Source organism: Heterodontus francisci, chromosome 11 (genome assembly GCF_036365525.1).
Source record: "Heterodontus francisci isolate sHetFra1 chromosome 11, sHetFra1.hap1, whole genome shotgun sequence".
NCBI classification, from domain to species: Eukaryota; Metazoa; Chordata; class Chondrichthyes; order Heterodontiformes; family Heterodontidae; genus Heterodontus; species Heterodontus francisci.
The window spans coordinates 69726116-69743130 of NC_090381.1; the positions used below are offsets into that span (position 1 = coordinate 69726116).

The 17015-nt window shown below is 45.0% G+C and overlaps 1 protein-coding gene across 1 annotated transcript in view; it reads right to left on the bottom strand.

Annotated features, from left to right (window-relative positions):
* The window catches only part of pex5la (peroxisomal biogenesis factor 5-like a), a 132112-nt gene that overhangs the window by 89231 nt on the left and 25866 nt on the right, over nucleotides 1-17015 (bottom strand). The window contains exon 2 of the mRNA XM_068041475.1: nucleotides 9712-9823. Within this exon, the coding sequence (XP_067897576.1) occupies nucleotides 9712-9823 (112 nt within the window). The remainder of the gene's footprint in view (nucleotides 1-9711; nucleotides 9824-17015) is intronic.

Consider the following 17015-nt stretch of genomic DNA (forward strand, 5'->3'; position numbering starts at 1 on the left):
AGGGCTAAAAACTGGATTGCTCCTGTTTTTGGGCACAATGCTTGTGATTTATGATTCGCCTGCACCTGGTCCCAATGAGGCATGCAGCCTACAAACTTCAGGGCTGCCTCCTTGTTTGAATGAATGTAATGTTCAGCTGAGACGTGACACGTGGTACTGACTGGCAAATGCTCATCAGAGTGCCGAGCAGCATCCATCATGGCATGTGGCTAGCACATATTCCAGCTGAAATAAAAACAGAAAGTGCTGGAAAAACTCAGCAGGTCTTGCAGCATCTGTGGAGAGAGAAGCAGAGTTAACATTTCAGGTCGGCACAGTGGCGCAGTGGTTAGCACTGCAGCCTCAAAGCTCCAGCGACCTGGGTTCCGTTCTGGGTACTGCCTGTGCAGAGTTTGCAAGTTCTCCCTGTGTCTGCGTGGGTTTCCGCCGGGTGCTACTGTTTCCTCCCACAGCCAAAGACTTGCAGGTTGATAGGTAAATTGGCCATTGTAAATTGCCCCTAGTGTAGGTAGGTGGTAGGAGAATGGTGGGAATGTGGTCGAGAATATGGGGTTAATGTCTCTCTTCTCTTTGGCCTCCTTGTCTCGAGAGACAATGAGTAAGCGCCTGGAGGTGGTCAGTGGTTTGTGGAGCAGCGCCTGGAGTGGCTATAAAGGCCAATTCTAGAGTGACAGTCTCTTCCACAGGTGCTGCAGAAAAAATTGTTTGTTGGGGCTGTTACACAGTTGGCTCTCCCCTTGCGCTTCTGTCTTTTTTCCTGCCAACTGCTAAGTCTCTTCGACTCGTTAATGTAGGATTAATATAAATGGGTGGTTGTTGGTCGGCACAGACTCAGTGGGCCGAAGGGCCTGTTTTAGTGCTGTATCTCTAAATAAAAGGTCAGTGACCCTTCTTCAGCACGTTCTGTTTTTATTTCAGATTTCCAGCATCCGCAGTATTTTGCTTTTATAACATGTTCTAGCTGCCTTCTTAAAAGGGTGTTACACTCATTACACAGAAGCTACTGCTGACTGCTTGCAGTGCACGTGGCTGTAAGGAGAAGGAGATCAAAAGGAGCAACAGGGCAAAAGAAAGCACTCCTGGGTTCTCAGATGTGGTGTCGGAGGCCTTAGTCCAAGAAGTCGACAGCAGGAGAGAGGCTATGTTTCCGCAGGGGGCCAGGACACCCTCAAAAGGGAATGGAAGCACTTGGCCAGGGAGGTCAATTCCTGCACTCTGGCCCCGAGGACCCGAAAACAGTGCCGGGAGACGTTCAATGAACTTATGCGGGTGGTCAAGGTCAGTGAGTGCATTTTCACATGACATTTCCTTCCCATCATGCCACCAACCTTTCACACTGCTCAATGCACCACACCTTCATCACTCACCCATCAGCAATCAGGGCTCAGGCCTAACATCCAGATACTCCACCTCATCCTCACACACCCAGCAATAATGCCAGTCTCACACCACCTCTCGCAGCCTTCACATACCTCCAACTATTCAGCTATGGCAGGCATATCACTCAAACACATTGCAACACACTCACTGACATTCTTCCCTCTCTCCTGCAGGACAAGGTGGCACATAACTGGAAGGAGCAAGGCAGAACTAGAGGCAGACAGGTGCATCTGCATTACCATTTGGAGGAGACTGCTCAGCATTAAGGAGTCAACGGTGACAGAAGCTGTTGTATCCGGTGCCGCCAGGAACATTCAAGATGATGGTATTTTCCTGCCTTATGGCGCTTCTCAAATCCCACCTCACCCTCATCCTGCCATCTAGCATGAAGTACAAGCTACAGATCGTGTCACCATGGACTTCTTGATTTCCATTCCACCTGTCCTTTCCTCACCCCGAACCGCCCCTTCCGTATTTCTGCTTTCAGATACCCATGAATTGCCACCTGGTCAGTCACTGAAACCTCACGAGAAAGGGCGAGAGCTGCACCACACCTCCGAGGAAGAAGCAACATCACTTCATCTGACACTCACAGCCCTTCAGCTCAGATACTGGCAGTGCATGAACCTTACAGGGTAGTATAGAATTGAGATCTGTATGTGTTGAGTCAGCGGGTATGAATGCATTGCAGCCAGGCTGGGGCATAGGACAGCTCATTTGTCAGCTCCCCGGGTGGGGTGTCGGGGTGGGGGGGGGGTGGTTCACAAATGAGTTCTGCTACAAGGGACCCAGGAGGACTACAAAGGAGCAGCATGCAGGAGAATGCTGTTGAGAATGCAGACTGAGATGCTTGGTGCATTGGCATACCTGCCAGACAGCTTGTTGTCACTGTCAAGGAGCATGGAGGAGTTTGGCTCCAACTTGGCACAGCGCTTCCTGAAGAGCTTAGAGTCCATCCTTTCCAGCGTGGAAGCGGTGATCAACTCCATGACAACATTTCAAACTGGCCTCCATGATGTAGTGTCTGATGGCTGAGGTCTCAACGTCCATTGCAGTACAGGTGGAAGCCACCCTACGTCTCAGCACTTCAATGGAAGTTCAGATGGAGGACATGAGATCCTTGCTTGCTACCATGCAGACTCAGACTGCTGCCATCATGGCTGTGGATCTCAGTGCTCAAAGAGGCATGTAGGCTCACACAGCAGCCCAGCAATCTATCCTCCAAATGATGACGAAGATTGCTGAGGTGCCATCTCCAGGAAGTGCCTGGGCTCTGTGCAGCACGAACCTGCTGCCCTCTCTCAGGATGACAGCATTTCTGCTCCCACCACAGCCATTCCACTATCGCCTCTGAGCCAGCCAGCCCAGACTGTTGCCACCCACGCTGAGGGGGTGCAGTCCAAAACTGAGCTCTCAAGACCCAAAGCTGCTCAAGGACATTCTGAAAGGCTATCTGCAGTCTCCCTCAGTGAAAGTTGTGCTTCAGTCACTGGGGTAGCATTGTGTAGGAGCACTAGAATAAGCAAGAGCACCGGCAAGACAGACAGTAAGGCTGACTAACTCAGTTTTGTATATACTATTGGATGTGTTATTCGATAAACTGTTATGGAAAGGTTTTTTGTCATTGGTCTTTAATGCAGGATTTTGGCCAAGAGGATGCTACTATGATGGGACGTAGCAGATATATGGTGATGTGGCAAAGTGTTGAACAATGATGGTGATGGAATGACATCCTAAGGGAACTGGAGTTTCAGTCGGCGCTCATGGGCAGCTTTTCCAGAGCAAAAGGATCCCGGGTGCCTCCTCTTCCTCCTCCCAAGGTGGCCTACACAAGCCTGGTGGCAAGGGCTGTGCCCTCATAATAGTGAAATTGTGGCGGACACAGCAGACCACCATGAATTTGGAGACCTGTTTTGGTGAGTATTGTATGGCTCCCCCTAGTGGAACCTTTGCTTGAAAACACCGATGGTGTGCTCTATGATGTTCTTGGTGGCAAAGCGGCTCTCATCATAAGCACGTTGTCCTTGTGTGTTCGGGCAGTGGAGGGGAATCATGAGCCATGTGTGTAGTGGGTATCCTGTGTCTCCAAGCAAGCAGCCTCTGGTTCTTCATGGTGGCATGAAGATGACAGGAACGGCAGGCTGCCTCAGGATGAAAGCATTGTGGCTGCTGCCAGGATAGAAGGCTCCCACCTGGAAGGATCCGGCTGTGTAGAAGTTGAGAGCGATGGTGACCTTGACAGCCACTGGCAGCACCTTCCTTGCCCTGCTGCGAGGCTGCAGGCGCTAAGGTGGTGGCACAGTTCAGTGACCACCTTCTTGGTGAATTGCAGTCGCCTCAGGCATTGCTCCTGGCTGAGGTGAAGATAGGAAAAGTGCTTCCTCAAGACCCTTGGTGGGTAGAACCTTCTGTGGAGAGCTCTCTTCCTCCTACTCACTCTGCACACATTTCCCACTCTATAGCCTCAGCTTGAATTCCCTGTCATATTGCAGACCAAGAGAGATTCTAACTACAGCCTTTCTAACTGTAGCAGCCCTTCTGTGGACAGGTCACAAATCCCCTCTGACCTCCCTATCAGAATGCAGCAACAATCCTTTCCAAAACCAGGAAGCCACCAAAACTCCTTCAAGAACACACCACAGTACTTCCACAAACCTTGCAAGAGCAGAAATAAGTCAAAAGCACCTCACCTGAAAGTTGGATGACTGGGGGGAGGGTGGGGGGGGGGGGGGTATGTGGTGGGGGGGAGGTGCCCTCGTGCAGCTGAATGCATGTCGGGCTGTGAGTGATTAGGAGAGGGCGTTAACAGGACCTACGCAGTCCAGGTTTGCAGAACCTGTGTCAAATCAACTTGAGAGGCTGTTTGACATCACTGCCCACTCTGTATGCTTCCGGTGCATGCACAGCACACCAATGCTTGGGTCCTTCCAAGCATGGGGTGCTGCAAGGGCCATATCAGAAGTGCTGCGCCCGCCATTTTGAGGCCCTCTGGCTTCCGTAGCATCGCCCCCTACGAAGCCTAATTTTACAATCAAAATATTCAGGTTAGGCTGGTAAATATTTGATGCCCTTTGATAGATTTAAACTGTTAGAAGTGGTTAATTTTATCCTAACCTAACTGACGAGAAACTGATGAGATTGAATTGGTCTCCCTTTTACACCCGCCTGATTCTACTTTCCATTGAAGTAAAATCAGGCTGAGTGTAAACCAGGCAGTGGGTCTGATCCTATCAGTTACCTGTCAGATAGGTTAAGTTAAAACTACCCACTTTGTGTTCTTGTCAGTCACATAGTTTAACTAATCACCTTTGGACTCATGAACTGCTTCACAGTAGCATTCAGCATAAACTCCTAAAGCTGACATGCTTTTTTTTATGACATTTTGTGGAAGGTGGTTGGTTGTAATTGAATGTTCCTCAAAAAAAAAGTTTCGCTTTTGGATGCAATGGATCACATATGATTGGTTCAATATCTAAGGGCCTTATGACCAATACAAGTTTCGTGTTATAATTTCTGATATGGTGGAAGGGGTGGAAGAGATTTTGTGGTGGTGCCCAACAATGTGAACACATCACGTAACATGTCCCACCATCCAAAAACCTAAAACACACTCAGGCAACTTCTTGGCAACCTAGAATGCCAACAGATGTCTGTATTTCATAAATGTGCAATGAATTGTTCAATAAATGGTCATATAAGGTTTTTGGGGCCATTCAGCTTATGGTAATACAGCAAAACCCATTTAAGTGCACATATCAGTTAAACACACACTTTTTAAAACAATCTGGATTATTTTCCCATTAGCTCACCATTCATTCACAAATTCTCACTTATTTAGCCCACTGTCCCAAAGTAGTAAATTATTTCAAATTGTTTAATGCAAATTGATCAGAACTAGTCATCGCCGACCTGAGAGGTTAATAAGCCTAAGTGATAGGGCATGGTAAGGCTAACCATACTGGTTTTGAAAATTGGTTTAAGAGTGGGTGCTTACACTATTTATATGAATATAGACCATGTTAAATTCAAAAGTAAATGGATCCAGTTAAATGCAACAGCTTCATAAAGTACTAGTTTGGTTTACCTCAAAGACTTGCCAGATCCAGCTTTGTCTCAGGCATCTCCTGCTCCCTCTTGTCCTAAAGACTCTCTTTGATTGCTGTGATGCCACTCCTGTCCTGACAAGTCTCTCTGGTTGGCCAGGTTCACTCCCATATTGTTCCTCTTTTAACAATTTCTTTAGCTTCCCTTACTTCTACTCCCACTCTGATTGCCAAAAAGCCAGCACCACTCTGTCTCATTTTCTTAAAAAGAAAATGGGGTGTTTCTTCATTTGAAACCTACTCAGAGCACTGTTTTGCACATCTGTTTATACCATGTGTATGACTATCATTTATTAAAAACTTAGGATTGTGTGCATCACCTGTGTACAAAACTTTACTTCCTGATGTCATGTTATTGTTACAATTTTGTGTCAACTTTTCTTCTATTATAAATTTCTATTTCCACATTTATATTAGGAACTGCCTATGTAAACTTGTTGGATAATCTCCCTGCTTCTTAACGTGCACTGTAGAAAACCTCCTGTGCTACTTCCCTGCTTCCCAAATTGCTGCCATCATCATATAAAATCAGAATATTAATGAAAGTAAGGATAGACTATTTGACTTTAAAATGGGGAACACATGGCCTCTGTGTGTCCTGGTCCAATTAAGGCAGTCCCTCCAACCCTGCTTTGTTTGAAGACTACACTGGGTCTTGCCTCCTAATGGGAGATGGCTAGTAATATATTAAAAGTTTTGCATTTATTGCCACATTTACTTTCTGTAACAGATTCCCTGTCAAGCTTTGATGGTAACCCTCGAAATGTTTTAAAACAGCAGATCCTCTAACTCCACATGCTCAGTGCCATAAAATAATAATGTGCATGTATGTTTTAAAAATATGCACAATATATAATACATATGAAACACATGAACAGACATATATAGGATCCAGTTTCTCACCATATGTGCATGTAAACATTCATACGCTGCTATATCAGCCAGACACCTATACTGGTTAAGTGCACATTTCTAACTGGCACTTAAAAGGACTTTTGCAACTACTTAATGATTACGTAAAACAGAGGTGTTCTTTTTTTTTCTCAGATAGACAGGGCTAAGTGATCTCACAACCAACAGATCAGATCTAAGCTCTGCAGTCCTGCCACATCTAGTCATGAATGGTGGTGAACAATTAAACAACTAACAGGAGGAGGAGGCTCCACAAATATCCCCATCCTCAACGATGAGGGAAACTAGCACATTAGTGCAAAAGACAAGGCTGAAGCAGTTACATTCATCTTCAGTCAGAAGTGCCGATTGGATGATCCCTCTCGGCTTCCTCCTGAGGTCCCCAGCATCACAGATGCCAGTCTTCAGCCAATCCGATTCGCTGCACGTGATATCAAGAAAGGGCTGAAGGCACTGGATACTGCTATGGGCCCTGATGACATTTCGGCAATAGTACTGAAGACTTGTGCTCTAGAACTAGCCGCACCCCTAACAAAGCTGTTCCAGTACAGCTACAAAACTGGCATCTACCCGGCAATGTGCAAAATAGCCCAGGTATGGCCTGTCCACAAAAATCAGGACAAATCCAAACCAGCCAATTACCGCCCGATCAGTCTCCTCTCAATCATCAAGTGTTGGAAGGGGTCGTCGACAGCGCTATCAAGCGGCATTTTCTCAGCAATAACCTGCTCACTGACGCCCAGTTTGGGGTCACTCAGCTCCTGACCTCATTACAGCCTTGGTCCAAACATGGACAAAAGAGCTGAACTGCAGAGGTGAAGTGAGAGTGACTGCCCTTGACATCAAGGCAGCATTTGTCTGGTTACGGCATCTAGGAGCCCTATCAAAACTGGAGTCAATGGGAATCAGGGGAAAACTCTCCACTGATTGAAGTCATACCTAGCACAAAAGAATATGGTCGTGGTTGTTGGAGGTCAATCATCTCAGTTCCAGGGCATCACTGCAGGAGTTCCTCAGGGTAGTGTCCTAGGCCCAACCATCTTCAGCTGTTTCATCAATGACCTTCCCTCTATCATAAGGTCAGAAGTGGGGCTGTTCGCTGATGATTGCACAATGTTCAGTACCATTTGCAACTCCTCAGATACTGAAGCAGCCCGTGTCCATATGCAGCAAGACCTGGACAACATTCAGGCTTGGGCTGATAAGTGGCAAGTAATATTCATGCCACACAACCATCTCAAACAAGAGAGAATCTAACCATCCCCCTTTGATGTTCAATGGCATTACTATCGCTGAATCCCCCACTATCAACATCATGGGGCTTACCATTGAACAGAAACTGAACTGGACCAGCCACATAAATACTGTGGCTACTAGAGCAGGTCAGAGACTTGGAATTCTGCAGCGAGTAAATCACCTCCTGTCTCCCTAATGCCTGTCCAACATCTACAAGGCACTAGTGTGATGGAATACTCTACACTTGCCTGGATGGGTGCAGTTCCAACAACACTCAAGGAGCTCAACACCATCCAGGACAAAGCAGCCCACTTGATTGGCACCCCAACTACCAACTGCAACATTCACTCCCTTCACTATCAACGCACAGTGGCAACAGTGTGTACCATCTACAAGATGCACTGCAGCAACTCACCAAGACTCCTTCGACAGCACCTTCCAAAACTGCAACCTCTACCAACTAGAACGACAAGGGCAGCTCATGCTTGGGAACACCGTCACCTGCAAGTTCCCCTCCAAGCCACACACCATCCTGATTTGGAACTATACCGTCGTTCCTTCACTGTTGCTGGAGCAAAATCCTGGAACTCTCTTCCCAACAGCACTGTTAGTGTATCTACACCCCAAGGACTGCAGGGGTTCGAGAAGGCAGCTCACCACCACCTTCTCAAGGGCAATTAGGGATGGGCAATAAATGCTGGCTTAGCCAGCGATGCTCACATCCCATGAACGAATCTAAAGAAAACACTAAAGCAGAGGTTACTGAGCCAACATTTCATGTGTTTTTGGCAGGCATTCTAGCCTATAGCATATGTAAGTGAATAAGCAATTTACTGATGAAATTGAAGCATTAATGAGACCAGATGATACAACCTTCAATACTTTTGTTCATGGAGTGAATAAATGACCTGTACTGTACTGCTTCACATAAAACTTAAAGGAAACTGCACAGCAAACAACAAACCAATGGAGAAAGTCTGCTGGAAGCTAACACCTTAATTATTCATGAAAGAAACCCGATGTTGATATTCATGTTTAAAGTAGATGGCCTATTAATGTCACTTCTCATACTTTCTGACACTCATGCATGGTTTATGCAACTGTATCCTTTTTGTAACAGCTCAGCATGATTAAATATATCTCAGTTTAAATACATAGCTCAGAAGGTTTATATGGACCACATGTAAGAAAGTGTGTGTATCTTTACATTATGTATTATTACATAGTTGTAAAATGCACAAAAATGGCTTTCGAGTATATTGTTTATGTGCTTTATATTTTCAGAGCAAATGGAAAGAAAAATTGGGCATGTCGTATAACGGGCAGCTGATCCACTACTCCTGTTTTGCGCCCCCGCCCTAGTTGAATTTCACCCCCAGACTGTTTTCAGTGATTGAAGGCTTTAGAATGAAGGTAGAGATATAAGATTTAATGCAAGGGCAGAAAGCAGCAGAGAAACCTTTTTTTACACACAGTGGGTTGTAAGGCTGAAATTGTACCTCATAGGGACACCAATATAACATTAATTATGAGAGATTTAGGACAGAGAGTAAGAGACATTTTGTTTTTACATAGAGGGAGGTGAAGCTGTGAAATGCACTAACAGAATTAACAACTGAAGCAGAGACCGCACCAACAGTTAAGAATAGGTCAGATCAGTGACTGAAAGAAATGAGGAATAAAAGGATATTGGAACAGAGTGGGCACATGAGATTGTGATTGCTTTACCTGTGGAGGATAAATACCAAGACGGTGATTAGGCTGAATGGCCTGTTTCTGTTAGCAATTTCTAAATAATTTTATTTTTAAAATATTCTATTCTGCTGTCAAATTGCATTCTAATTAAAGACACAAACTTTCAATAATTGAGCATTAATGATATAAAAATCACAATAAGTTGTTATATAATACTACAGATACTTCCTAATTTTCATAAAATTTGATTCCAATTTCCATAAATAGCAACTAATTCTGTTGCATATTAATCCCAAATAAATCACCGGATTGTTACTGGGAGAATATTTTAAAATAATTATTAAGATAAGTCTCTTTTTTTGGATATACTCAGGTTAATGGTCACCTGCTGTGTTTGATGTTGGTGTACGTGAAACTCTGTCGGCTTTTGCTTCAAGTAGAAAATCATCAATCGAGGGGCTCAGGAGGGGTCGACTCTCCTGTTGTTCATTCACCAGCTAAAAATAGAAATAACAGAAGCAGTCATACAGAGGAGGATGCAGGGGAGGGCTTAATTATAAAAAAAATGCTTTCAATGAAAATGTTAAATCAATAGTTCAAGACAGCCAATTTGAACTGGGGATCTGGTTTGTGCTACCTTTAGAAATGTCTAACTACAAATGGAATAGGTTTTATATTTCTGGCATGAACACGATGGGCTAAGTTGCCGCTTTCTGTGCCTTAAACGTTCTTATGATTCTATGGCCGGAATTTTACAGTGGATGGATGGGAGCTGGACTCTGACGTGAAAGTCGGTGGTGAACCCGCTTCCGCCTAGCCTGGGGATCTGTCCCATATTTTACGGGTCCCAGGCTTTAATTGTCCCGAGGCGGGACTTCCACCCACTTGAGGGAGGAGGTCCCGCCTTTGTGAGCTGCTGGCCAATCAGCAGGCTGGCAGCGGTGGCCACTGCTGGGACTGCAGCCCAGCCAACGCCATGGATCGAGGAGGGAAGGTAAGTAGGGGCATGCCTCACCAGGGGGATCAGTCCTTCCCTGGTGAGGCTGGACTGGTCGTTTGGGGGGAGTGGGGTGTTTTGGGTCCTGTGGATGGGTTGGGAGGTGGGGGCGGCCCTCGATCGGGCACCTTGTGCCCCACTGCCATGTCCCCCCACCGGGGCGCGGAAAGGCCAGCAGCTATCACCGGGCGGCCTTTCACGTCCCCAGCCCACCCGCTTGCCATGGGTAAAATACCCGTGGAGGCCAATCAGCGGGCTGGCAGCTCTTAGTCCCAGCAGTGCCACTGGGAGTGGTGACCACTGCTGGGACTGCAACCCAGCTCAGCCTGGTCTAAGGCAAAGATAGTGCCTTAAAGGATAGCAGGGAATCTGGAGGTAAAGGATTCAAATTGGGAGGGAAAATGGCATTAGTGAGAGTGATCGAGTGGGGCCTGTAAATCAAGAAAGTGGGGTTGTCAATGGGTGGCAGTCAGGTCATGATCAAGCAAGTAGCAAAATGTGTGGCTTAGGGATTCTGAGAGTTGAAAAGGAGGGTGGGACTTGAGGCCATGCAGTATTTTCTGGGAGTTGTAGTCAGGTTGCTTGGTTATGTTATATTGGCTTCACTGTGTTCTTTGAAGTAGGTTGTGCTGTGTGGTGCTTCTGGGGACTTGCAATGCAGTGTTTTGTTTCAGGTTATTAGGCCTTAGCTAGGCAGGCTGGGCAGTGAAATATTGGGTAAGGGTGCGCTGAAGTTTAAGATGTTGATGGAGTCCAGTGAGGAGCTTCAGGCCATTGTAAGAGATAGGGAAACAGAGAGAGAATATGAGAGAGAAGGAGTGAAGTTCAGGAAAGAGGAAGAAAGGAGCTTGAAACAAACATACGCCAGTGATCGAATTTTATCTGCGAGAGTGTGATTACTTGTGTCAGTGGTGGGATCTGTGATTTCAGTGTCATCTATGGAGATTGTGGGTGGGGGTGGTGGTGGGAAGGGGATGGCGTTAACCCATTGAGAGTTTTACCTCAGCATGGGACTATGGGGGTAGCAGCATCAGATTTTTGTCTCAGAAGTTGGGGAGTTGCCAGGGGTGGGTTGGAATAGCAGGGGATCGTGATTTGTGCCTTCATGGCAGATGTCTGATTCTTGCGTTAGTTGGAGAGGGTGATACTTTTCTTAGCAGAGGAGGAATGGTCAGCAGTGGGAAAGGAATAAAATATTTGCTTGGTAGATGGGGTGGCTTCAGATATTTCCTCAAACAGGTATGGTGATACCTCCTTCACAGAATAGAATCACAGAATGGTTACAGCATAGAAGGAAGCTATTTGGCCCATTGAGCCTGTACCAGCTCTCTGCAAGAGCAATTTAGCTAGTCCAACTCTGCCATACTTTCCCCATAGCCCTGCAGTTTTTTTCCCCTTCGGGTGCTTATGAAATTCCCTTTTGAAAATCACGATTGAATCTACCTCCACCACTCATTCAGGCAGGGAATTCCAGATCCTAACCACTCACTGAGTAAAAAGCTTTCCCTATTTGTTAACCACTTTAAATCTGTGTCCTCTGGTTCTCAACTCTTCTGCCAATGGGAACAGTTTCTCTCTATCTGCTCTGTCTAGTTTCCTCTATCAAATCTCCTCTTGACCTTCTCTTCTCTAAGAAGCTGTGTTCTCTTCTTCATTCTCTAACTCCCTATAGCGCTTCTGAACATCCAGTTCTTCTTTGAAATATGAAGGTTTTTTGGGACCTGGTAGAACATTCAAAATCAAGACACACTTTTACACCTGTTTTTGAACAGCGTGCAAATGGCCCCTTTTAGGACCACTGGTTAGGCCATGCCTAGCACCTAGCATGCACACTCCACCCATGTGGTACTTGAAAACTGAAAATGGGTAACCGGAGATAATTGGTTAAAAATAAAGCTAAGTGGAAAATAAGACTTTTTCTTTACTCAGCAAGTTGTTAGGATCTGGACTGCATTACTGGAAAGGATGGTGGAAACAGATTCAACAGTAACTTTCAAAAAGGAATTAGATATATAGTTAAAAAAGAAAAAAATTGCAGGCCAAGGGAAAAGAACAGGGGAGTGGAATGAATTGGATAGCTCTTTCATAGAGCCAGCACAGGGCATGATGGGCCAAATGGCCTTCTTCTATGCAGTATGATTCTAAGTTATGAGGCATGTTGTGCAATTCCATGTGGAAAGTCTATGCTAAAGATGGAAAACATGTAACCAATGAGAAGAATAAAGGATAGAACAAACTAAATAGCGGGTTAGTGCATTGTCATTTTGTCTTTATGTTCTCAGCACAAAACTGTCTATAATTCATCAAAAAATAGCATTACTGGTTAGAAAGTTACAGGGTGGCTGATGCAGGAAGTTGAAAAATTCACATTGCAGCAGACACTGCTCTGCAATTGAGATAAACTTGTGTAAAAGATTGCAGACACTCAAGCATAAAGTAGTTATGGGCACAATTCACTTGCGCTTAAAATTTCACAATTTTTAGCACCGTTTAATTTCACTCCACCTCAATTCCGCTGTTGTATGAGCAGGAATTATGAGGAAAGTCTAGACCACGTTGTTGGTCAGCAGAATTCAGAAAGCTTTATTCTGCAACTCATTTTTTTGCTTGACCTGTAGATGGCAGTAGGTACCCAAAGTGGAAAAGTGTTCCATTCCCTGCTGTAAATATCCCTTTGATGATTATGAAAATGTCCCTGCAACAGAATGGCTTTTTTTTGCACTGCCATTGCTATGAGAAGAGTCTTGAAGATGAAGCAAAGGCTTTTAACCATGGCAAGGTAAGATGTTTTTATATCGAGAAACCAAGGTGACAGTTATAGGGTAGGGTATCACCAAATGTGAAAAGAAGAAACAAAGAATTTGCATTTGTATAGCACCTGATCAGATCCTCAGCCTGTCCAAATCACTTCACATCCAATAGGTTATTTTTGAACTGTAGTCACTGTTGTTTCCTAGGCAAAATGGTTGTCAATTTGCATGTAATACCTTGCACTAATAAACCTATTTCTATCCTATTATTAATCATTATTTATTTTCCCAAATTATTCCATTCAGGGTGCATTTACACTACAACCCTAGTGGCAATGTCAAAGTCAATTTTATAAGCACCTAGTGAATTGAACAACTGCTAATTTGTTTTAGTGACAGTGGCTGCAAAAGGAATGAAAGCCTGGACCAGACAGTAAATGGAAAAGTCCTGGGGAAAATTGATGTCCAGAGAGATTTGGGTGTTCAGGTCCACTGTTCCCTGAAGGTGGCAACGCAGGTAAATAGAGTGGTCAAGAAGGCATACGGCATGCTTTCCTTCATCGGACGGGGTATTGAGTACAAGAGTTGACAGGTCATGTTACAGTTGTATAGGACTTTGGTTCGGCCACATTTGGAATACTGCGTACAGTTCTGGTCGCCACATTACCAAAAGGATGTGGATGCTTTGGAGAGGGTGCAGAGGAGGTTCACCAGGATGTTGCCTGGTATGGAGGGCGCTAGCTATGAAGAGAGGTTGAGTAGATTAGGATTATTTTCATTAGAAAGACGGAGGTTGAGGGGGGACCTGATTGAGGTGTACAAAATCATGAGAGGTATAGACAGGGTGGATAGCAAGAGGCTTTTTCCCAGAGTGGGGGATTCAATTACTAGAGGACACGAGTTCAAAGTGAAAGGGGAAAAGTTTAGGGGGGATATGCGTGGAAAGTTCTTTACGCAGAGGGTGGTGGGTGCCTGGAACGCGTTGCCAGCGGAGGTGGTAGATGCGGGCACGATGGCGTCTTTTAAGATGTATCTAGACAGATACATGAATGGGCAGGAAGCAAAGAGATACAGACCCTTAGAAAATAGGCGACATGTTTAGAGAGAGGATCTGGATCGGCGCAGGCTTGGAGGGCCGAAGGGCCTGTTCCTGTGCTGTAATTATCTTTGTTCTTTGTTCTTTGACACCAGTTAAATTCACAGCTCTGCTTTGAAAAGTGTCATGGGATCTATAATTTCCACTTGAACCACTGGAAGAGACAGACAAAGCTTTGATTTAATGTCACAAGGACACCTTCAACAGTGCAACACTTCCTCAGAAATGCACTGAACTTCCAGCCTAGTCCTGGGGAAAATTGATGTACAGAGAGATTTGGGTGTTCAGGTCCATTGTTCCCTGAAGGTGGCAATGCAGGTCAATAGAGTGGTCAAGAAGGCATACGGCATGCTTTCCTTCATCGGACGGGGTATTGAGTACAAGAGTTGGCAGGTCATGTTACAGTTGTATAGGACTTTGGTTCGGCCACATTTGGAATACTGCGTGCAGTTCTGGTCGCCACATTACCAAAAGGATGTGGATGCTTTGGAGAGGGTGCAGAGGAGGTTCACCAGGATGTTGCCTGGTATGGAGGGCGCTAGCTATGAAGAGAGGTTGAGTAGATTAGGATTATTTTCATTAGAAAAACGGAGGTTGAGGGGGGACCTGATTGAGGTGTACAAAATCATGAGAGGTATAGACAGGTTGGATAGCAAGAAGCTTTTTCCCAGAGTGGGGGATTCAATTACTAGGGGTCACGAGTTCAAAGTGAGAGGGGAAAAGTTTAGGGGGGATATGCGTGGAAAGTTCTTTACACAGAGGGTGGTGGGTGCCTGGAACGCGTTGCCAGCGGAGGTGGTAGACGCGGGCACAATAGCGTCTTTTAAGATGTATCTAGACAGATACATGAATGGGCAGGAAGTAAAGAGATACAGACCCTTAGAAAATAGGCGTGATGTTTAGATAGAGGATCTGGATCGGCGCAGGCTTGGAGGGCCTGTTCCTGTGCTGTAATTTTCTTTGTTCTTTGTTCTATTTACTCAAGTCCTGGAGTGAGGCTTGAACCAGACACTACCAACTGAATCCAACTGGCATGGTCACTGTTTCCTAAACTTTTCCTACCTTTAGTTTCCTTGTCCTGCTTCATTACTTAGAATCATATTTGGACTGCATCCTTCCTGGTTGGACATATAACAATTCTGGATATAATCTCATTTTGATTGTAAGCTAAGTTTGAAGAAATTCTGGGTCATTTGTATTGAGGTGTTTAAGTTCCAGAATTTTCTGCTGAAGTGCAGTGACTTGACATTTCAATCCTGTGCCTGTTCGGGTCATAGAGTCATAGAGTCATGCACTGAAACAGGCCCTTCGGCCCATCGTGTCCATGCCATTTGTGTATATATATATATATATATAAATAGATATATATACCATTTATAGGTATGTATACATATCACACTATACATTTCACTGGTATCACCATGGTATACATCCTTTTTAAACAATCCCCTTTTATTTTAAAAAGAACTATAGTTGAAATTTACTATTTCTTATATGGTGTCCCTTTACAAAAATAAATGTTTTTATGTGCATAATTGTTTGGCAAATGAATTTTTAAAATCACATATATACTTGTACATGGAACTCTATATAATATGTGATTGGCAATTAAAGTTGAATCAATGAAAAGCAAATCTGTTCTGGTTATTGACCTATGCAAAAGAATCCATGACTTTGCCTTATTTTTCTGACGATCTCTGATTCTCTGATTGAGGACACCATGATTTGTAATACCATTCTTCTCTGTTACGTTTTTCCAAGTCTTAGTATTATATATAATATTCCTTTTAGAGTTCAACAGCAGTTAGCCTTTTCTATAGCTATACTGGCTTATGCATATTTATTCATTGTAAAGTTAATCAGAATATTTTACTATTTCAGAATTAATCAATGATGGATGTAAATGCTGGCACATGAACTATGCATGAAACGAGATCTGACTAGACCGACTCTGCTGAGGATTTAATTTGTTGTTGTTAATCTCCTCTTTGCTGAGGATGCTGCTTTAACATCTCACACTGAAAAGTGCCTGCAGAGTCTCATCGACAGGTTTGTGGCTGCCTGCAATGAATTTGGCCTAATCATCAGCCTCAAGAAAATGAACATCATGGGGCAGGACGTCAGAAATGCTCCATCCATCAATATTGGCGACCACGCTCTGGAAGTGGTTCAAGAGTTCACCTACCTAGGCTCAACTATCACCAGTAACCTGTCTCTAGATGCAGAAATCAACAAGCGCATGGGTAAGGCTTCCACTGCTATGTCCAGACTGGCCAAGAGAGTGTGGGAAAATGGCGCACTGACACGGAACACAAAAGTCCGAGTGTATCAGGCCTGTGTCCTCAGTACGTTGCTCTATGGCAGCGAGGCCTGGACAACGTATGCCAGCCAAGAGCGACGTCTCAATTCATTCCATCTTCGCTGCCTTCGGAGAATACTTGGCATCAGGTGGCAGGACTATATCTCCAACACAGAAGTCCTTGAAGCGGCCAACACCCCCAGCTTATACACACTACTGAGTCAGCGGCGCTTGAGATGGCTTGGCCATGTGAGCCGCATGGAAGATGGCAGGATCCCCAAAGACACATTGTACAGCGAGCTCGCCACTGGTATCAGACCCACCGGCCGTCCATGTCTCCGCTATAAAGACGTCTGCAAACGCGACATGAAATCGTGTGACATTGATCACAAGTCGTGGGAGTCAGTTGCCAGCATTCGCCAGAGCTGGCGGGCAGCCATAAAGGCAGGGCTAAATTGTGGCGAGTCGAAGAGACTTAGTAGTTGGCAGGAAAAAAGACAGAGGCGCAAGGGGAGAGCCAACTGTGCAACAGCCCCGACAAACAAAT